The sequence below is a fragment of the Microcaecilia unicolor genome, chromosome 7 (assembly GCF_901765095.1).
Source record: "Microcaecilia unicolor chromosome 7, aMicUni1.1, whole genome shotgun sequence".
NCBI lineage: Eukaryota > Metazoa > Chordata > Amphibia > Gymnophiona > Siphonopidae > Microcaecilia > Microcaecilia unicolor.
The window spans coordinates 48,131,235-48,154,550 of NC_044037.1; the positions used below are offsets into that span (position 1 = coordinate 48,131,235).

Sequence of the window (23,316 nt, forward strand, 5' to 3'; positions counted from 1 at the left end):
AATGCAAGAGAAAAGAAAGAAAAAGAGGCCTAGAATTCACAGGAGTTAAGTAGAAGCTTTAAAAAAAATTAAAAATTAAGGGGTTGATTTTCAGCTGGTGACAGTGAGCGTTTTTTTAGCCACCACCAGTGTCATTCCCAGATATTCAATACTGGGCCATGTCTAGGCACCGGAACTGAATATCTGGGTTTATGCAGCTGGATATCTCTTAAGCAGTTAAGTGCGACATTCAGCATTAAGTTCCGGATTCTATATATCTCACCTAGCATTCCATGTTGAAATCCAAGCGTATTATATAACAACGTGCATAACTTAATTGGCTTAAGAAGCCAATCAGTGTTGTTAACAGCACTTAACAAGCAATAATGAGCACTGGCAATAATTAGAATTTACACGCACAACTTGCTAAGTGTATTCTGTAATGCATTGCACCTAAACTTTAAAGCGCAGAGGCAAAAGGGGCATGGTTATTGGCAGGGAAATGGGAGTTTTGTGGGCATTCCAAAATTTGCGCGCATTGTTATAGAATACGGCTCTGTGCGGCTAAATCTACACGCTGGGATTTACGTCACGTTTTTGCTGGTGTAAAAGGAGGCGTGTAGTTTTAGGTGCCAAGAAATCAACTAAACGTATTCTATATACCGTGCCTAAATCTAGGCGCTGCTTACAGAATACGCTTTGGCGAAAATGTTTTCCGCGTGGATTTTTTAGGCGCCATATATAGAATCTGGCCCTAACTGCATAAGCAATACCACATCAAGATAGGACTGGCTTTTATGTGGTCTGATTTAATCACTATGCTTAGGCAGTTATGTGCTGAATATTGGCTCTTAACCACAAAAGTGCCAACTCCACCCATGGACCATCCACAAACTAGCTGGCTTTGAGTTTAGTGATCTGTGACGATATTCAGCTGGTTAAGTCTGCTGAATATTAGCAGATAGCTCTGAACAAGCGATTTAACTGGCCAGGAGCCATTTCTGGCCAGTTAAATCACTTTGAATATTGACCCCTAAATTAAAAAAAACAAACAAACCTCTATTGTGTGATATCTTAGGTCCATGATAAAGCTGCTAATAATGTTTCATGCACATACTGAAGGAAAATGTAGTCTTACAGTACAGATACTGAAGAATGAACCAATTTGTGGTAATAAAGTGTGCTTTTTTGCTGTCTCAAAAGTGTGTCTGGTGGATTATGACCATTTGTTCTAGAAACACACACAAAAGTCCTTTATTGAACAACTGTATGCAGTGTAATCTGTGATATCAGTATGGGGTTTTTTTCAGGTAGCTATGCAATTTTTTTGCATTCTTTTTAATATAATTAGCCAGGACATTTTTCTGCTAACAGATGATAGTGCTTAGTACTGGAGGAGTGACCTAGTGGTTAGGGTGGTGGACTTTGGTCCTGGGGAACTGAATTCGATTCCCACTTCAGGCACAGGCAGCTCCTTGTGACTCTGGGCAAGTCACTTAACCCTCCATTGCCCCAGGTACAAATAAGTACCTGTGTACAATATGTAAGCCGCATTGAGCCTGCCATGAGTGGGAAAGCGTGGGGTACAAATGTAACGGGGGGGAAAAAACCTCCCCCACCCCACATTATTTCTGCATCAACCCCTGCAAAATGACAGGAGGGAAGGGGCGAGTTTAGAAAGCAGAGTAAATTATTCTTTGTTCTATTCTGTCTGTGCCAGTCTCATCCCCTCCTCTCCTGACCTTAACAAGCTGCCTAAGAGGGAAGGGCTGGACAGAGTGTGAGGGAGAGGGTTTTTCTTTGTAGGGTACTGGCTGATAAAGTTGGAGCACCAGACCTGTATATTGTGACCAAGGACAGTACCAGAACCCCATAATCAGCCATAACTCTGTAACTTTAATTACTATTATTAGAACTATTACGGTTCTTTGTTTTTTTATTTTACATTGGCAGCACATGTGCAAATTTTGACATGTCAATAAAGCTTCCTTAATCTTAATTTGAGAAGAACACCAGTAGGGGAGGGAGAGATTAGAACCAGTTGGGGTTGGAGAGATAGAGGGGCAAAATGCACCAGTGATGCCCCTCTCTCAATCTTTCCTATCTCCAGTGCTTTCCCCCTGTCATGCTGGTAGCTAAAGAGGCACCAGCAGATACCAGTTCTGCTCTCTTACAACTTCAGTCAGTGGGAGGAAGGATTACATTTCGGGGGGGGGGGGGGGGGGGTGGAGCAATTATGGAGGTGCCGAGTACTGTATAGTTGCCTAAATACTACTGGATTCCCTTCCGCCCTAAGGAGGACCCGGCATCTTCTACAAAGAGAACAGCCTGTGTGAACAGCAAAAACCCTTTTAAAAAAAGGGACTCAAATAATACACTGCACAAGTTATTTTTGGCTCACATGATGCTGGTGCTAATCATAAAAGAGAATTTGACTGAAAACAGTAATTAGGATTTAACTCTAACACACACCAACCACTACCTAAGCCTAATACGAGTTCAATCTAACAGGCACCAAACGAGTTCAACGAACAATATTTCTTGCTATTATTTTTTGAAATAAAAGACCTGTGAAACATGAAATAACGAAAGCTAAACTGATCCTGCATAGCAAAAACAGAAGCAGCGTAACAAATCAAAGCCACAAACAAGAAGATGCTCTGTACTTCTGGAACGCAAGTTGCCACCTATGGTCACCAGTAACCACGTCCTCATATAACTACACAACCGGAAAACACTCTGCTTACATTTTAAACATTCACATAAAATATGTTTTTTCTATATTGAACCCATATGCTGTGCTATTAAACAACAAAAGCAAATTTAAAAAGAAACTTACAATGAAAACTCTTACATAATTGGCACTATATCTTGCCTATCATAAAGGAAATGGGACTTGATATACTGCCTTTCTGAGGTTTTTGCAACTACATTCAAAGCGGTTTACATATATTCAGGTACTTATTTTGTACCAGGGGCAATGGAGGGTTAAGTGACTTGCCCAGAGTCACAAGGAGCTGCGGTGGGAATTGAACTCAGTTCCCCAGGATCAAAGTCCACTGCACTAACCACTAGGCTACTCCTCCATCATCCTATATATGGTACATAAGAATAGTCATGCTGGGTCAAACCAATGGTCCATGTAGCCCAGGATCCTGTTTCCAACAGTGGCCAAGCCAGGGCACAAGTCCCTGGCAGAAACCCAAGTCATGGCAACCAATCCCAGGGCAAGCAGTTGCTTCCCCATGTCTGTCTCAATAGCAGACTATGGATTTTTCCTCCGGGAACTTGTCCAAACCTTTTTTTTAAACCCAGAAGCACTAACCGCTGTTACCACATCCTCCAGCAAAGAGTTCCAGAGCTTAACTATTTGTGGCATGAAAAAAAAATATTTTGTCCTATTTGTTTTTAAAGTATTTAACTTCCTTGAGTGTTCCCTAGTCTTTGTACTTTTGGAATGAGTAAAAAAGCGATTTACTTCTACTCGTTTTACACCACTCAGGATTTTGTAGACTTCAATCATATCTCCCCTCATCCACCTCTTTTCCAAGCTGAAGAGCCCTAACCTCTTTAGCCTTTCCTCATACGAGAGGAGTTCCATCCCCTTTATTATTCTTGTCTCTCTTCTTTGAACTTTTTCTAATTCCGCTATCTTTTTTGAGATATGGCGACCAGAACTGAATTAAATACTCAAGGTGTGGTCGCACCATGGAGCGATACAGAGGCATTACAGTATTTTCAGTCATATTCACCATCTCTTTCCTAATAATTCCTAGCATCCTGTTTGCTTTTTTTGTCCGACGCCGCAAACTGAGCAGAAGATTTCAGCGTATTATCTACAACGACACCCAGATCTTTTTCTTGAGTGCTGAGGATGACAATATGGGGTATATCTACAGGGTATCCCCTAATATGCTAAACCATTTCCACGATTGCAGAGAAGCACTGGGTAATCGCAACACATCTTGCTAATAAACCTATTCTACCTACAGTGCCATCTATTGCACCCCATCCAGCTTAGGACAACTACAAAAGCTTTTGGATATTCTTAGGCTCTATTTCAGGGTAGAAGCTTATTGTCAATTATTTTATGATGCTACTTGTATATTATAGTTTTTGAATTTTAATTATTAAGGTTTTTGTAAACTGTCTAGAATCGCAGATAGTGTGGGATATCAATTTTTTTTAATAAATAGGCCTGATAAACAGATTTCTGAAAATGAAAGGTCAGAAGTTATGTACACTAGGGCAAAACCAAGGCAACTTTTCTGTACTTTCTCAGACATTCCAGCTTTCAAATTACACTAATAATTTCAGAAGTATTGCCAAAAAAGTCATGGCAAAAATCAAAGGTCCATCTAGCCCAGTATCCTGTTTTCAACAGTGGCACATCCAGTTCACAAATACCTGGCAGGATCCCAAAAAGTAGAAAGATTCCATAATTCTTATGCCCAGAGGTAAGCAGCGGCTTTCCATAAGACTATCTTAATACAGGTTTGTAGACTTTTCCTTCTGGAATTTGTCCAAATCTAGGTTTGTAGACTTTTCCTTCTGGAATTTGTCCAAATCTTATTGAACCTCAGTTGTGCTAACTGCTTTTACCACATCTTCCTGAGTGAAAAATATTTCTGCCTATTTGTTTTAAATGTACCACTTAGTAATTTCATGGTGTGTCCCCTAGTCTTTGTACTTTCTGAAAGCGTAAACAATCAATTCATTTTTAACCCATTCCATTCCATTCAGGATTATCCAGACCTCTGTTATATCTCCCCTCAGCCCTCTTTTCTCCAAACTAAAGAGCCACAACCTCCCTAGCCTTTCCTCATATGAAGGTCGTTCCATCCCCTTTATCATTTTGGTCGCTCTTCTCTGTACCCTTTTCTAATTCCACTATATCTTTTTTGCAATGTGGCGACCAGAATTGTACGCAGTACTCTGGGTGTGGTCACACCATGGAGTGATACAGAGGTATTATAATATTTTTTGTTTTGTTCTCTATCCCTTTCCTAATCATTCCTAACACACTCTGTTTGATTTTTTGGCCTGTGCCACACATTGAGCAGTAGACGCTGTCCATAATAACACCTTTCTAATATGGAACCTAGCATTGTGTAGATGAAATGTAGGTTACTCACCCCAAAGTGCATCACTTTGCATTTGTCCATATTAAGGGTCCTGCTTGCTAAGCCATGATACAGATGCTAACGGTTTTAGTGCGCGCTAATGCTAGAGATACCCATAGGAATATTTGGGTGTCTCTAGCATTAGTGCGTGCTAAAAACACGAGCGCACCTTAGTAAGCAGGGCCCTAAATTTCATTCACCCTTTGGATGCCCAATTTCTAGTCACCCAAGGTCCTGCTACAAGTTCTCATAATTTACACGTGATTTAACAACTCTGAATAACTTTGTCATCTGCAACTTTGATCATCTATATTAAAAATGAACAGCTAATACAGCATTTTTTAAATTTAACTTTATCTAGCCGCATTTCAAGTGACTTGCATTCCAAAAAAAGATTAAAGAAATGTTACTTTTGCTTTTCAGACTCTCTTTGAAACCAGTTAGAAAAAGTGCAGTATATAATATCAATACCAATATCAGTATCAACATGGCTCTTATTAACCAAGGGTTCAATGCGGTGTACGATTATACAAGATATCAATGTAAATCTCAACAATAGCGAACAAAAATTACACCAGAATAGAACAGCGATATCAAATCCCTTGAAGAGCTTTCTAACAATACGGCAAAATGTTATAGAATATGAACAGAAACTATCTTCCAAAACAGAGCACATAACACCATCTTATCATTATTGATTAAACAAAACGTTTTCACCTTTTTCCAAAATTTCAAATAATTTTGTTCTGATACAAAGGGAATTCCAGAAAGACATCCCCATAGCTGAAAAAATGGTACTGGGCACTCTAGAATAACGCACATTTTGAAAAGAAGGAAAGCAAAGTGCCAATTAACTGCATAGATGCGATGAAAATCTAAACAGAGGAATAGGAACCATTTCTATCAATAATTTATTTATTTATTGTATTTGTACCCCACATTTTCCCACCTTTTTGCAGGCTCAATGTGGCTTACAGAGTATGGAAATTCATAAGTGGAACCATACAGAATCTGAAAAAAAAAAAGCCAAACAAGTTGTTTTAAATAAAATTTGTTCATTTACTGGAAGCCAGTAAAACAGCAGGGTGGAGATATCGCCATGTACAGAAGAAACCAATGCTAGTGGCATATCTGTAGCTATTTGGAAAATTTCATTTTAGGAGAGCACCCCTGCCAAGATTAACCTTCAAGCTACTCCTGGGTGCATGCAGTGAAAAGAAAAAGAATATAACAGCTCACCTTTTATGTTTAACAGACGTGGAGTCATATTTTCAAAGCATTTAGAGTCTTACACAGTTACATAGCGGCTCATTTTTGAAAGAGAAAAATGTCCAAAAAGTGTCATAAAGCAACATTTGGACGGATTTCTTCTCAAAACATCCAAATCGGTATTTTCGAAACCAATTTTGCAGACATCTACCTATGCATTTTGTCTGAAGATGCGTCCAAAACACAAGGGGGCGTGTTGAGGGCATTTTGAAGATGGGATTAGGGCGGGCTTAGGGCGGGCCTAACACTTGGATGTTTTAAAGACATAATGGAACAAAACAAAAACGTCTAGACCAAAAACTTCAATGTTTTGGTCTAGACTTGTTTTCAGAACAAATAAGGCACAAAAAAGTGCCCTAAATGACCAGATGACCATGGAGGGGAATTAGGGATGACCCCCCTCACCCCCCCAGTGGTCACTGACCCCCTCCCCTCCCCACAAAATGTGAATAAAAATAGTATTCACCAGCCTCTATTACAGCCTCAGATGTTATAGCCAGGTCTATTAGCGCAGCATGCAGGTCCCCGGAGTAGTTTAGTGGTGAGTAGAATGCACTGTAGACAGGTGGACCCAGGCTCATACCTGCCCCTACCTGTTACACTTGTGGTGAAAACTGTGAGCCCTCCAAAACCCACTGTACCCACATAAAGGTGCCCCCTTCACCTATAAGGGCTATTATAGTGGTGTACAGTTGGGGGTAGTTGGTTTTGGAGGGCTCAGCATACATGATAAGGGAGCAGCAGTGAGATGTGTACCTTGAAGCATTTATATGAAGTCCATAGCAGTGCCCCCTATAGTGCCCCACTGCTCTCCTAGGATGTCTGGGAGACCAGTCTGCTAAAAATGCTGGCCCCTCCTACGTCCCAATGGCTTGATTATTTATTTATTTATTATATTTGTATCACGCACTTTCCCACTAAAAGCAGGCTCAATGCGGCTTACATAGTAATAGGTAACACAGAATTTTGTTATGTAAAGTAGGAAATTAAGTATAACATAATAGAAGGATGGATGGGTAGTAAATGGATGGGTAGGTAGGTAGAGACAGGTGATAGAGAGAGGAGGGTAAGGTGGGAGATAGATTCTGGGCCAATGTCGTTTTCTCTTCAGTATATGTAAGGTAGATGGGTTCATGAGATTAATCTGGGTCTTTTGGGTAGGCTTGTTTAAATAGATGGGTTTTTAGTGCTTTTCTGAATGGTAGTTGGTCATGGATTGCTTGGATAGGTCTAGGGAGAGCGTTCCATAGACGGCTGCCCAGGAAGGAGAAATTGGATCCATAATAAGTTTTGTACTTGAGACCTTTACAGCTGGGGTAGTGCAGGTTGAGGTACTTTCGTGAGGATACAGACATGTTTCTTGCTGGAAGGTCGACCAGATTTATCATATAGTTCGGAGATTCTCCGTGTATTATCTTGTGGATTAAAGTCTGGGCTTTGAAATTGATACGTTCTATGATTGGGAGCCAGTGCAGTCTTGTATGTTTTTAACTTGTACATGTTTTTTTCGAAAATGGTCTGAAAAGATAAACTCAAAGAGAACAAAAACTTGCTAGAAATGGTATTTTTGAAAAAAATATGTATATGTTTTGCAGTTTTCAAAATGGTCGTTTTCTATTTGGATTTTGGACATTTAGCACAAAACGTCCAAAGTCCGACTTAGATGTCATTTTGAAAATACTCCACCATGTAACCTATTGAACGTTTTGTAAGTCTAAGTGCTTTTAAAATGAGCCTCAAAGTTTGACAAGGGTTTTTACTTTGGAAATACATTTTTACTGTAGGTTCATTTCTCACCAGTGACAGCAACTGTTATGGAAAGTTTCTGTCTGCCCATCCATCTGTAAGCATGCACTTTAGTTTCAGAAGTACATGTGCTTCTAAAACTAATACCAGCTAGTGAAAGGGAAAAAGAGGGTCACATAGTGGTGGAGATAAGACTCTGACAGTGCTGGATGAGTCATCATGTACCAGTACCAGCAAGGTTCTCACTCCCCCAGCAGCTAAAGATGTAAGCAGATCCATGGGACAAGAGCAGGAGCTGGCAGAGGTACTCATCGTTCTGCTGCCTGGACTGCAGTTCCCACTCCCCCCCCCCCCCCCCCCACCTGCTGAAAAAGAGGCCTGCAATGTGCTGGACAGGCCAGAGGTAGAAAGAGGGCAAGGGAAAGGGTAGAAAGAGGACAGGGGAAAGCGAGAGGAAGGGGAGTGGAAGGAAAGAGGAATGGAGATGCTGATATCTCCCCCCCCCCCCCCCCCCCACCAACACTCCTTCATTCATATACCCCCAGGGCTGGTGTTACACATTCTGGGTCCCTGCGTGGAAATTTAGGAGGAGGCCCAAAAACTCCACCAGCAGACTGTGCCTCCTTCAGCTGTGGGTAGGATTGGGCCTCCTTTGGCATGGGGGCCTAGGGCAGTTGCCATGTTTATACCCTCCTCCCCTACCCAGCCAATTACAAGTTCTGATAAACCCCCTCCATTAACATTCCTCTGAACCCACACCCCTATGCTCCTGTATTTCATCTCTGTGTGCGAAGACCCCACTTTCATCCATACCCCCATTCAAGACTACACTTACACGTTTAACCCCATCCATCTGCTCAGTGAAATACCCTTTGCAAAGCTTAGAGGACACACTTTTCAACTTGCTCGTACGAACTGTACAGAACTCTGAAGGTTATGCTACTATTGCCAAGTTACTACTCTGTGACGCACTTGATGCGGTCTTTCTTGAAGACTGCGCTCCTGCAGGCTGCAGGCTTTCTGCAGGGTTAGTTCTTACTAAGAACTTAAGACAGGCTTCTACTGCAAAGCTAGACTACAATTGCTTCATGTGGCAACTGATGTCTGTAGTGGATTCAGACACTCTTTCTATAAGTTGCTCACCTTTGTGCCATTTTCTGTTTAAGTTAAGACAGATGATCCTGTCTGCCTGCACTGACCTTTACATTCTGTAAGGCCTTCTCTGTAAGCTTTTATAGTCTGTGACATCTGGTGGGCTCTTTCCCACTTTTAGGGATTTCCTGTACTGTAGGTGTAGCATCAGCCTGAATTTGCTGTTCAGCCAGTTCACTTACTGTAATGTCTTCACTTGCCATCACCTAATATCACACTGGCAGAAACAAACCCATTTTTTTTTTCCTTCTAAGGTTTGAGCTATGGAATGACAAGGCTACCGTTACCATGGATACACCACAGTAAACCGCAGTAATGGCAACTCTAAAAAAAAGTTTCCATGGATGCAGGAACAAAACTTTTTACTGCCCTGCAGAAACAGTAAAAAGCCTTGTTTACATGGTAAAAAAAAAAAAATCCTATCCTCCCCGCTGGTGTCATTCAAGGAGGTAGTGGAGTCACTAACACTTTCCTGCACCCAGCCAGCAAACAGGAAGTTGAAGTAGAGAGGGCGGGACTTGGCAGGAGGAAGGCCACTGAGCTGGACTGTGTGAATCTCTGCCGGCTGACTGCAAGAAAGTGTGACACCAAAACCTCCTTGACTGACACCCACAGGGGGAGGGGCGGGAGAAAAGTGCTGGCTGGACCCACGGAGGGAGGAGAAGTGGGGCTGGAGGAAAAGGAGGTGGGGGCTGGCTGGACTCATAGGAGGAGGTGGGGGGCTGGGCCCATGGGAAGAGGAGGGCTGGAGAGAGAGAGGTGGGGACTGAACCTGTGGGAAGAGGGGGGCTGGAGGGAAAGGAGAGAGGTTGGGGCTGGACCCATGGGAAGAGAGGGGGGCTGGACCAAGGGAAGAGAGGTGGGCTGGACCCATGGTAAGAGGGGGGTTGGTGGGAAAGGAGAGAGGTAGGGGCTGGACCCATGGGAGGAGGGGGGCTGGAGGGAAAAAAGAGCGGTGCTGGCTGGACTCTGGGATAGGGGAGCTACAGAGAAGGGAAGATGATGCCGGACCAAGGGGAAGAAGGAAGACGGAGTCAAATACTCAACCCACAGTGGGAAGAGGAGAGGGAAAGTGGGCAAGCAGGTGAACCAGATGCTGGGATGGGTGGGGTGGAGAAGGAAAGAAGCTGGGTTGGGTTGCAGAGGAGAGAGACACATTGGTGTGGAAGAGGAGGGGAGAAGCTGGACACAGGGAGGTAGCAGAAACAGAGGATAAATTATGTGCATGGGTGGGGGGCACAGGGACACAAATGGGAGATGCAGTGTGGGGATGGTTTATGGATACAGATAGGAGATGTTGTTCAATACTGGAGGAGATGAAAGGGAGATAGAGCGGTGATGATGGATGTGGAAATCTGCAAACTACTACTACTACTACTTAGCATTTCTATAGCGCTGCCAGGGTTACGCAGCGCTGTACAAGTTTAGACAAGGAGAAGGACAGTCCCTGCTCAAGAGAGCTTACAATCTAAAGGTAATAAGCTATGTAGTCAGTGTATGTATCTGGAATGGGGAAGGTGGTTAGGCGCCAAAAGCAAGGGAGAAGAGATGGGCCTTGAGTAAGGACTTGAAAATGGGCAGGGAGGGCGCACGGCGTATGGGCTCAGGAAGTCTGTTCCAGGCATAAGGTGAGGCGAGGCAGAAGGGGCGGAGTCTGGAGTTAGCGGTGGTGGAGAAGGGTACAGATAGGAGTGATTTGTCCTGAGAGCGGAGGTTACGGGTGGGAACATACGGGGAGAGGAGGGTAGAGAGGTAATGGGGGGCTGCAGATTGAGTGCACTTGAAGGTCAATAGGAGAAGCTTGAATTGTATACGGTAGTGGATCGGGAGCCAGTGAAGCGACTTGAGGAGAGGGGTGATATGAGAGTATCGGTTCACGCAGTAGATAAGACGTGCGGCGGAGTTTTGGACAGATTGAAGGGGGGATAGGTGGCTAAGCGGGAGGCCAGCGAGGAGAAGGTTGCAATAGTCAAGACGAGAGGTAACGAGTGAGTGGACGAGAGTTCGGGTGGTCTGTTCAGAAAGGAATGGGCGAATTTTGCTAATATTATAGAGGAAGAAGCGACAGGTCTTAGCTGTCTGCTGGATATGGGCAGAGAAGGAGAGGGAGGATTCGAAAATGACTCCGAGATTGCGGGCTGAAGAGACAGGGAGGATGAGGGCATTGTCAACAGAGACGGAGAGTGGGGGAAGAGGAGAAATCTGCGAAATCTGCGAACAGGGAGATACTGGACAGGGAAGTATAGGGACACAGAAGGGAGATGCTGAATATGGGGGACGATGGGAACACAGAAATGGAAGATGGATGGTGGACATGTAGAAAGATGAAAACTCAAATGGATAGGAGAACCTGGTGATTGAGTTAAGAGAAGACAGAGAGAAGCAGAAACCAGAGACTGAAACCAACATGATTTTAAAAATACAATTACCAGACAACAAAAGGTAGAAAAAATAATTTTAATTTCCATTTTGTGATTAAAGTATGTCAGATTTGAAATGTACATCTTGACAGAGCTAGTGTTAGACATGGCTGGGGCCCAGGGCAGAAAATTGGGAGGGGACCCCAAAGCCCACTACCAGGCTGCACTTTCTTCAGCTTTCATCAGGCTTGGGGCTCTCTCTGGTGAGGGGCCAAGGGCAGCTGCCCTAGTTGCACTCCCCTACATCATCCCTGGCATGTGCAATCTTTATATTTTGCACAATACAGGAGTAAATGCAGCTCTTTCTATATCTCTGGAATTGTATTAAATAACTGTTGGAGGCTTGTGCAGATGAGGGTCAGATCTTGCAGGGACGAGGCGGGGACAGAGCTCGCCATAGGCGGTCGGTGGCCCAACTGTTTATGGTGGCTAAAGGGGGTGGGGTCAGGGTGCTGACATCCATAATTATCTAATAAAAACACTCTGGCTGCGAGTGAGTGGAGTGGCGAACCTTTCAGTTTATTAGATTGTATTCTGGATCATCTTATGAGTTCTCCTGAAGACGCTCATAGAGCGAAACACACGTTGTGTCGAGAACGATTGAAAGAGTACGATTTAAAGGGAACAAATAACAACTGAATGAATATGGACAAGCTTCAGATAATGAACTGATGACTAGATAAGTTTTTATCTTCACATGAGCACTTACACAAGCACGGTAACACAGCTGTGACAGCAACGGCACTACTGAGGAGCACAGGATTCATTTTTTGACCTCCTCCAGTTTAAAGATAAGTGGAATCTATTCATATGAAAATCAGAGACATTGACTATATATTATTCATATGCCACACTGGAGGTTGGTGGGGCATGAGTGCAATGATGTTGAGATTAACTCATGCCTGCATCTTAGTAGCCGAGCCGTAGCAGCATGTGATACTGAGCACTCTTTACAAACATTAGTCACATGCTATCACTTTTTAATATATTTTTCAATATGTGATTCACTGCATATATAAAACAAAAAAAGAGAGAATATCAGATTGTGAATATAACGGTTTCTTTTATGTATATGGATCCATAATTATCTGACAACACAGAAAAAAAAATAAGTAAAAGTAAAATAGTCACAAGTAATACCTGTAGATATTTGGTATGTATTATATGTCAAAGAATAAAGTGATTACTCCAACTGTCTGAGAGCTTGGAGGCTGAACAGTATAGTTGGAAGGAAAGTACATTTCTACAGAATAGGTAGCCAGAACTTTTGGATGACACAAAAGCATCAGTGCCAAGCTCCAATTTCCAGAGTGCACAGATACCAAGGGTGTCCCATCCCAAAAGTGAAAAGTACCACCCTAATTAGTGAGTTTGAAGGTTAGCAAGTGAAAGTTTTCTTGCAGTGTATTTGGTGTACAAATTTGTCATGGTGGAGAAGAGGAAGGGCTGCTGGTTATTGACAAGTAATGCTTCTATGTGCATGTAAAAATGGATTTAATATATCATAAATGACATATCATATTTTAAATTCATATTTCAAGCACTTACCAACACTAAACTACATACACTTCTATAGAACAATTCAACATCAGATCCTACAAAATATTCTAAAACCATGTCTGATGTTATGACAAACTAAAATTAAAGTGTTGATGTCACCTCAGTAAGGCCAACACACAATCCCTCAACTGCAAACACTACGCATAAACTTGTGCAAAAACACACTCAGAACCTTACTGTACCATAACAGCACTAACTCTGAGGACTCAAAGAGCAACAACATTATGCATGAAAAGGCAGCACTGTACATATTACACTGGGCAGACCCTAATACACCAATATACAACCCATGCGGAAAACATAGACCATCAACAATATGAAACAAGGAATCATAACATCACAATTCCTCATGTACAGCCACAAAACAACTTTTTAGGGTGGATAGTGTTCACAATGAGCTCCTTTTATTAACGACCAGAGATAAGAGTTTTCAGTTTTGGCACAGTATAAGTCATCACAAGGACAAAATATAAGAAAACCAATGGACTGCATTTGGGGCTTATAGCCCATTTAGTTATGTTTAAACAAAAGAGAGCTGCATGAAACAAAATATTTACTTTTATTTTCACCACTTACCAGGATCTCCTCTTTCTCTGCCTCCCACTCCCCTACGTTAAAGGATCTCCTGTCCTTCTCCACCTGCCATGCATTCTCTGTCTCTTTGCCCCAATCCAACATTGCCCCACTGTCTGTCCTGCCCCACACCATCCAGCATAGTCTTCCTTCCCCCATTCCATCATTACCCTCATCCAACATTGCCCCTATGTCTCCCCATCTCTTTCTCCTGCCTCCAGCATCACCCCTCTGTCTCTTCTCCCTCACTAGTCACCATTCAACATTGCACGCTCTCTCTCTCTCTTTCACCCCTCTGTCTCTCCCCCACTCCATCATCCCGCCTCTTTCTTTCCTCTGTTCCCCACCTCCAGCATCATCCCATCGCTCTCTTTTTCCTCCTCACCACCTGGACACTTGCTCTCTCGTGGGCACCTCCACCTTTAAGTTTCCCCACCCTGCAGCCTACCTGCTCACTCATTTGCTTACCCACTTGCTTGATCCGCTGCCTCTGGGACCAGGTTCAATGTGGCTTACATATTGCCAAAAAGGCGGTTACAAACTTTAGATTTGTAGAAGTCTAGTACATAGTACAGAAGTACAATAAATGCTTAGGTTGATATATTAGCATATTGTGAGAGAGGTTAATATTATTGTTTTCCATTTCTGAACTTTTTGTGATGTATGGTGGTGTGGGATTAGGCAGATCCAGGGGGGAAAGACTTATTGAAAAGATGTGTTTTCAGGTTTTTTCTGAATTCTAGGTAGTTTTCTATGAGTTCCAAAGTTGTGTGCCTATAAATGAGAGGCTGGCAGCATGTGAAGATTTGTATTTTTTACCTCTGCAACTGGGGTAGTGAAGGATTAGGTAGGTTCTTGCTGTTCTCATCACGTTTCTTAATGGTAGTTCGATAAGTTCCGTCATGTAATCTAGTGCGAGTCCGTAGATGATTCTGTGGACTATTGTGCATATTTTGAATGTTATGCGAGCGTTAATAGGAAGCCAATGTAAGCTTCTTAGGAGGGGTTTCACGCTTTCAAAGTGTGTTTTTCCGAAGATGAGTCTGGCAGCCGTGTTTTGTGCTGTCTGTAGTTATTTTTATGATTTGATCTTTGCAGCCTTGAACTATTTAACCCATATCCAGAACACACACCCCTTTGCATCTGTGCATCCCACAGCAATTACACATGTAAATAACATTGTAAATGCACACACTGTAGTGGGTCTTGCTTACCCTCTCCTACCCCAGTTGAGATAATATTCAAGCAGTTTTCTGACTTCATGTGCAACTTTCTTTAAATTAGTACCTTATTTTCTTACTCCTGTTACTCTATCTTATTTATCTATATGTTCCATCTTTGCTTACATCCTATGCTACTAAAATGTTTTGCTACGTTTTTATGTTGACATTGTAATGTCAAACACAAACAGAAGAAAAAACTCCACTGAAGGAAAGCACCAGCCATCAAACAGTAGAGGAGAAAAAGGAACCTCTCGCAGATGGTATCCAGGACAAATCTTTATTTAACAACAGTCTTTGGGATCCGACACAACTCACTAACGGTACATTTTTGGAGTTTTAGGACTGTAGTTTGTAAGAATTTTTTCATTCTTGTTTCAGTAGTTCCATCAATGTTTTATGGACATTTTTATGTCAAGATATAGTCTTGTTATTTTTGCACTGTTTCTTTCCGCTATACTTTTGTTTTATTTTTTTGTTATACTTCTTGAAATAGCCCACGGTAGTCCATGTACTCATTTTATTTGTTCATTTTGATTTTGAATAGCCTATGATGGTCCATCTACTTATTAATAAATCTTTCTTTGTGCCCTGATATTTACTTTTTCATCCCTCTGTTTTATATATTGTATATTTGTACCAGTTTGTATAATTCATATTTTTATTATTCATTTTCACATCTGCCGGCTTTATGGTTTTCTATGTATTTAATGGTAATTTTAATTGATATTTATATGATATATATCTATATTTTTAGATTATGTTCTTATGTTTACCTCTTTGCCAGGTTATATTTTGTATATATTAAATTTTTGTGTATTTATGCATTTATATTATGATACATTTTTTATTATACAAGCCCATTTATGATCTTGATGTCTCTATACATTTCTATACTAATATTAATTTGTTATTTACCTGTTTAAGATTCAAAGGTTATTGTTCTATTTCTCTATTTTTCTATGTGTCTCTTACATACTAACTTGTATACCTTTTTAACATATATTATTTTATTATTTATTTTTTGTATACAAGATTTAGATTGCTAATAGGAGACTCACATATCATGACTTGTCTGGGAATATGTTTGACATGATAAATTCCTAGGTATATATCATTTATACTTTGTCCTTAGATTTATTTATGCACTATTATTACTTTTATTGATTATGGTTTTTATGCTTATTATTTACTTCTTTGTTTATAATTTAGACATTGTAATATCTATCTATGTCATACCTTGTATTGTTATTTGAATATTTTTACTGCTGTAATTGTCTATTGACTATGTTTGACTTATTCTTGCTGTATACTGCTTTGAGTGAATTTCTTCAAAAAGGTGATAAATAAATCCTAATTTAAAAAATAAATTAAATAAATTAATACTGCTATTTACATGTGTAATTGCCATGCTAGCCTTCTAAGATGATCTCCTCTATGTCTAAATCTGCGTTTCCCAAACGTTTTCTCAATATGATCCCATTTTAACACTTAAAAAATGTGTGGGTCCCCAGATGATAATGAAAATTAAACACTCTCCCTCGTCTAATTCCTTCTTCCCCCACTAATCTAAAGAATGAATACAGTGGCAGCAGTGATCACAGGAGCCTGCACCCTAATCACGATAACAGATCCCAGTACTCTGCATGAATCTGCAGTAAAACAGGAAGTCCACACAACCAGAGGAGCAGGGCCTATGAACATTTATCCACTCAATAGGCCCCATACTGACTGCCACAACTGGACATAGGTCAGAGGAAGAGGGAGCAGCCCTGTTTCTGTGAACCCTACCAATTTATGATGTGACCCCAGTTAGGGTCCTGACCCACAGTTTAGGAACCACTGGCCTAAGCAGCTCACACAAAAAGCAAGTATAATTGACTTAGACATTCCAGCTTATGAAGGAGCACTGCCTAAATGGACAGCGTTCCTGAGTACATATATATATATATATATATTTTTTTTTTACATTTGTACCCCGCGCTTTCCCACTCATGGCAGGCTCAATGCGGCTTACCTGGGGCAATGGAGGGTTAAGTGACTTGCCCAGAGTCACAAGGAGCTGCCTGTGCCTGAAGTGGGAATCGAACTCAGTGCCTCAGTTCCCCAGAACCAAAGTCCACCATCCTAACCACTACTGAACATCCATTTTATACATTGAAAACTATATATTTGTTGGATGGATAAACACTGACCTTTCTCTGTGTAGAAAAGCATGTGAACCCTTCATTCAGTAACTGGTGGCACCTCTTTCAGCAGCAATAAGTTGAACTAAATGTTTCCTGTAACTCTTCCTTATATCACCCTTGAGCAATTTTGCCCATTCCTCCATACAGAATAGTTTTAGCTCTGTGACACTTGATGGTTTTCCTTGCACAAGCAGCTTGCTTCAGGTCTTGCCACACTCTCTGAATAGGGTTAGGTCAGGACTTTGACTTAGCCAATCCAAAACACAAAATATCTTCTTCAGCCATTCTATGGCAGATTTAGTTGAATGTACAGTGTCATTTATCTGGCTGAAAGACCCACTTTTGACTCAGTTTCAGCTCACAGATGGATGACCTGACCCTCTCTCGTAGAACTTTCTATCATAAGACAGAATTCATGGCTCTATCAACGATGCTAACATAGCGACCCCTTACCATGCCACCATGCTTGATAAGGTGAAATTCCTACTTAGCCAGGCAGGGTTTAGTTTGTGCCAAACAAAGCATTTGGATTGTTTTTTTTTCACCAAATGTTTTCTGGAAAGATGAGTCACAAAATTAACAGTATTCTTAGAAGTTCTGTGGGTTATCCAAATGCCCCTTTGGCAAACATGCTGGGGCAGGTAGCAATGTTCTCTATGGACAGTAGTGATTTCTTTCTCGCTATTCTTCCATGACCCACTAATCACATTCAGATTTTTCCTGCTGGTTGACAGTGACACATGAACCTTCACATTAGGTGCAGTAAGAGAGACCTGCAGATCTTAGCCTGGGGTTCTTTGTGACTTCCTGGATGGTCTCCTGGTGTGATCTTAGCAAGGTACAATCATTGTGGTGTTCAGCTTTTTCCATTTGTAGACTGACAGGGGACAGATGGTGCTCCGAATGCTTAACCCCCACAAAGACAGATAAGCATCAACAACTCTTCTTCACTGGTTCTTTTTCACTTTTGATAATGGCATGATGAATTCCTATTAACCTTTATTATGAATACCAAACTGAAAACCTTTCAGATCTTTACACTGGACAGGATGCCCAAACTCATTGGTGAATATCTATTCAGCAGGGTGGTTTACTTGTCACCCAATTATTTAAGCACTTGGTTCTAATTAGTGAATTCATTATGTTAAAGAAACCAGGAGCTCACAGACTGTGTCATGCACTGATTCTGCAACAGTCTTATTAATTCTTACTTTGTATGCTCCTAAATCTCAAGAATTGTTTAATAGTACTGCAGAAGAAAAGGATGGTTTTAATTAAACAATGGTGTAAATTTAGATGGGTATTGGGGGGCACTGTCCACACCCCAAATGTTGCAGATGCTAAACCTAAATTGATCCCTATCCCCCCCCCCCCCCCCCGTCAATATGATTTCCTTAACCTTCACCCTCTCCTTCTCCCAAAAATAAGAAGGCAAATTACACATATGAAAAGGGTACCATGGGAAGAACTTGTAATTGTCATTACATTTAGGTTCACTGAATTTTTCTCAGCAATGTAGATTTGTAAAGAGTTGCAGTTAGTCTGGTAAACATGGTCAGAAAATTTGTCTGAAAGCTTCATATATGTCTTTTGGGATATTTATGTATTTATTTATTACATTTGTACCCAGCGCTTTACCACACATGGCAGGCTCGATATATATGATGCAGGTCATATGACCTATATGTGTGCATCCACTGTTTGACTTCAGAGAGGCCATGTAACAGACTTATGTATGGCATACAGCCCTCGACACAAAACGTTATACTACAGAAGCTTAAAGAATTGTATAGTCTGTCACTATTTTGTATGTTAATTCTTTAGTTTGTTTCCTGGACTGAATCCAATCTAAATTAAATGAGAATGGTTCTCTTTTGGCTTCCTGCCTAGTTGTTAATGGCTGAGAGTCAGTGTTTCTGATTAGTCAGAATACCAACCACTCTAAGAAACTAATTTGTAAATGGGACAAAAGTCCCACTAATTCTTACAAAACGTAAATGGATTCCCTACTAGGACTGCTAGATGTATGGATGAAAATATAGTGCTGTTTTCAATGGAAATCACACTGGTACACAACTCAGCTGAAATTTCCCAGTTACAAAACTGGAGCAAAATCAAAAGTTGCTCACCCACATACTCAAAATGTGAAGAAATCCCAAGATCTCCTAGTCTTTCTCCTTGGCATTTGAAGCAAAGTGAAATCTCACAAATATGATCCACATTCACAAGCTCACATGGAAACCAACTATTCCCTTTCCAGTAGCCAAATACTTCCTAAATGACCCTATTGCTATGTAACATAACATAACAGATTTAAGATCTCATTTACTACAATTATGCTAGGCTGGGACAAACTTTCTAAATTGGAACATCAAAAAAGGACCCATGTGGTCTCTGAAGCTCAGGTACCTACCAGACCTTTCTATCTAGTCCTTTACAAGGTATAACAACCTATTACAAATCCAGCTTTTTCCACCAGTATGACAGATTCCATCTCTCTCCCTTCTGAAATCCTTCCAGGTGAGTTATTAAGACTATTTGATTTGTTTTCCAGAAACATTAAATTAATAGATTGTGCTTGTGAAAGAGCCTTTTAAAATTCATCATTGTTTTTTGGCAATACTGTGGTAAATCATCTGTCTCAGTGTCCTCTACGTTACTTAAGGACATATATTCCATTCAGGCCATTTAGTTCATTCTCGACAGCTCTTGGATAAGGCCCTGCAGTTGTTATGTGATTCCACTTACCTCCACATTCTATAATCTTATGTGCACATTTTTGCACTTAAGACGTAATAGAGACTGACCGAATTTCGGATTTAGAACTAAAACTGGTCCAAAATCTGGGTTGGGGTTTCAAATGAAAATGCCTGTGCATTTTCGGCTGACACTGAAACTCTCTCCTCCCCTCCCCCCTATAATGATCACACTCCTTCACACCCCCATCACGCCCTGGCCTACCTTAGAAATCCCTGGTGGTCTAGTGGCCTCTTCAGGGGCAGAAACGAACCAACTTGTTTCTGCCCCATGCCACTGCTCCATTGCAAAGTCTTAATGATGGAAAAAGTACTACATCTGAAAACCAGCAGCAAACTGGAAAGCCTTGGGGAGCGGAGGTCTACCTCAGGAGAACTGCGAGCAGCTGCAAGTGGGGCCCTTCCTTCCTTGAGGGGCCCTTTTACTAAGCGCGTAAGTGTCTATGCACACCCAATGTGCGCCAAAATGGAGCTACCGCACAGCTACCGCGTGGCTCTTGCGGTAATTTCATTTTTGCCGCACGTCCAAAAAATAATTTTTATTTTCTGATGCGTGTATTGGACGTGCGCCAAGTGGCATTTAGCGCACATAGGTCATTACCGTCCAGTTACTACATGAGACTTTACCGCTAGATCAATGGCTGGCGGTAAGGTCTCCGACCCAAAATGGACACACGGCAATTTTCATTTTGCCACATGTCCATTTTCAGCAAAAATTTTAAAAAAGGCCTTTTTTTAAAGGTGTGCTGAAAAATGATTGTGCGTGCGCCCAAAACCTTCACCTACACTAGCACAGGCCATTTTTCAGCGCACCTTAGTAAAAGGATCTCCAAGTCTCCACACTGCAGGGGCTGCTGAGGTGGAATTTATGGAGTTGCATGGCGATGCAACAATGGAATCCTTGGGTAATAACATACAGTATAGACAGACGGCCAAAAGCAGGCCCAACCCTACCACTGAATGGCCATGTTCTTCGGCCATGGCCTTACTTTTCAGCCTCTGTTGAGTTATGCAAATGAGGTCCTGCCATATATTTGCACATGGCCCCACATCCTTCGTGGCCCACCTCTGACAAGGGTCTGATTTTATTAACACCCCCCCCCCCCCTAAAAAAAGGTTTTTTCCATGTACATAAAAGTCTTGACTATCAGATCCCAAGTTATGCCATCACTGAGAAAAGACTCAGCCAGGAAAGAACTGAATATGAAATACTAATACATATTATTTTTCCAGTCCTTTAAATGCCAATAATTAATCAGTGTATTCTCACTCAGGGCTGCCAACAGTTCATCTGGTTAAAAAACAATGTCAGCTTTTCCACTATGCTCATCCAGATGACTTGATCCAATTTTAGCGGCTCACAGGGTTTACATTTTTTCTTCACAAATGTCTTCACCAAATGGCTGTAATATTTGGCTGTGCTAGCCTCACTTCGCAGACTGATTCCCTCCCTATTCTGCATCTATGGGGGGAGGGGAGGGAGAGGAACTTTAGTAAATCAGTCACTTAAGTCATCACAGACAGTATTTTAATTTAACTTGTGTAATATATAAATTATATGCTACAATCGTAATGCAATAAAAATATGAGACGAAATAGAGCGACACTAGGGACCAGCGGGTTTCTAAAGGATCAAGTACTTAAAACTATCACAAGCTGATGGCAGCTCAGAGCCGGAAGACATTAATCCCACGTGGTAGCAGGGTCAAAATCAGCTCAGAGTTTCAAACTCTGATGACCCACTGAACTTAGCGGGGGGCGGGGGGCACTAGATTCATAACATAACTGAAAAGAAACTGAACTATACACTGTCAGATTACTAGAAACAGACGCATTCCTGTTTTTGCTGAAAACCCGTGAGGGAGCGCCCGGAGGAGGAAGTGCAGCGGGCTGCTCCGCACTCCTCTGCTGTCACCCAGACTCAGGGTGGGGCTTTCCATCATCGAAACAAAGATGTGAGAGCGAGCAGCAGGGCATCAAGCAAGAAAAGGAAACAACCCCGATCCAACATCCCAGATCAACGCTGCTGCTTATAAAGGCTTCCTGTCACGGTGTCACCGCTTCCAATATCAAACAAAAGCATTTTTTTTCCCCCGAAAGTGCAGCTCTATTTTTTGGGTGACAACGGTTGCTGCGTTGGTACCATTTGCAGAAAACTTTCTGCGTTTGCATGTGACGCTTGCACGAACCGGCGGCCGGGACCAGCGATGTGGGTAGCTGAGTGAGCGGGTACCGTGTCCGGGCTCTTCCTCCCCTGCAGCCCCCTCCCCCCCCCCCGATCCTTCACTTACCAGGATCACCGAGGTCCTGACCGCTTCGGAGACGCTCTGCCGGAGCTCGGCTGCCGTGCCCGGCTTGCTGAGCCGTTTGGTGAATTTCCGCACCTCGGACATGGTCCCTGGGGGTCCTCGTGTCCCGGAGCCCCGCTCAGCCTGCAGCTACCCACCGCCGCCGCCGGATTTGGGCTTAGAGTGCTGGAGGGAGGGGCAGTGGGCGGAAGAGGAGGCGGGGGTGTAGCGGGAGAGCGAGGAAGGCTGCATCGCGGCCAGAGCATCCAGGGCAGGAGGGGGGAGGGAGGGAGGGTCGCGGTGCGCTACGGGGGACTCGGGGAGGGACAACGCCCTCACTTTAAATGTCTCCATCATTATTATCAGTCTCCCTGCATTTTGTGTCTGCTTTGCAGCGTGTCTCTCCGCTTAGTACCAATAAACAGGAGTCAACTTTTATCAAGGGAGGCAGGTTTGAGCAGCAAAGGGTTAAGAGGCAGATTCGGAGAGACTTCTCTTTCTGCATTTTGTGGCTAGTTTACAGTCTCTCTCTCTCTCTCTCTCAGTACCAATGAACAGGAGCCAACTTTTATCAGAAAGGCAGGTTTGAACAGGAAAGGGGGGTTAAGAGACAGATTCGGAGGGATCCTGGTCTGGACTCGATCCGGAGCAACTGTGTTTCTAAGCATTCGGGGAGGTGGCAGGTGCGACTAACTCAAGATATATCAATCATATCCGTATAAGTCTCATCTGCCTTCCTACACACACGCACTAATGTTAGGATAGTTTATATTTTATTTTATTTAAATTTGATATAGCGCTTATCCCAAACGTGTTTCACACCCTGGCAAGATGCTTTGGGGGTGCTGCCCTTCCGAAAGCACCTAACAACAAATCTTACTTAGAGTAACCAAAACAAACAACAACAACAAAAACAGAAGAGAAAAGCGTCCTTTGCCAGTATATCTAGGAACAATGATGTGCTGTCACATAAGGAGGAAGGAACAGTCATAATAATACTAAAATCAAATGTTACATTTTTGCACTGTCCAAAACACTTCA

The 23,316-nt window shown here is 42.1% G+C and overlaps 1 protein-coding gene across 1 annotated transcript in view; it reads right to left on the bottom strand.

Moving 5' to 3' along the window:
• DOCK11 (dedicator of cytokinesis 11) overlaps positions 1–22,439 on the bottom strand; it is a 292,220-nt gene extending 269,781 nt beyond the window's left edge. Inside the window, 1 exon segment of the mRNA XM_030208788.1 lies at positions 22,279–22,439. Coding sequence (XP_030064648.1) covers positions 22,279–22,380 — 102 coding nt within the window. The 5' untranslated portion in view covers positions 22,381–22,439.
• Between the last annotated feature and the right edge of the window lie 877 nt (positions 22,440–23,316).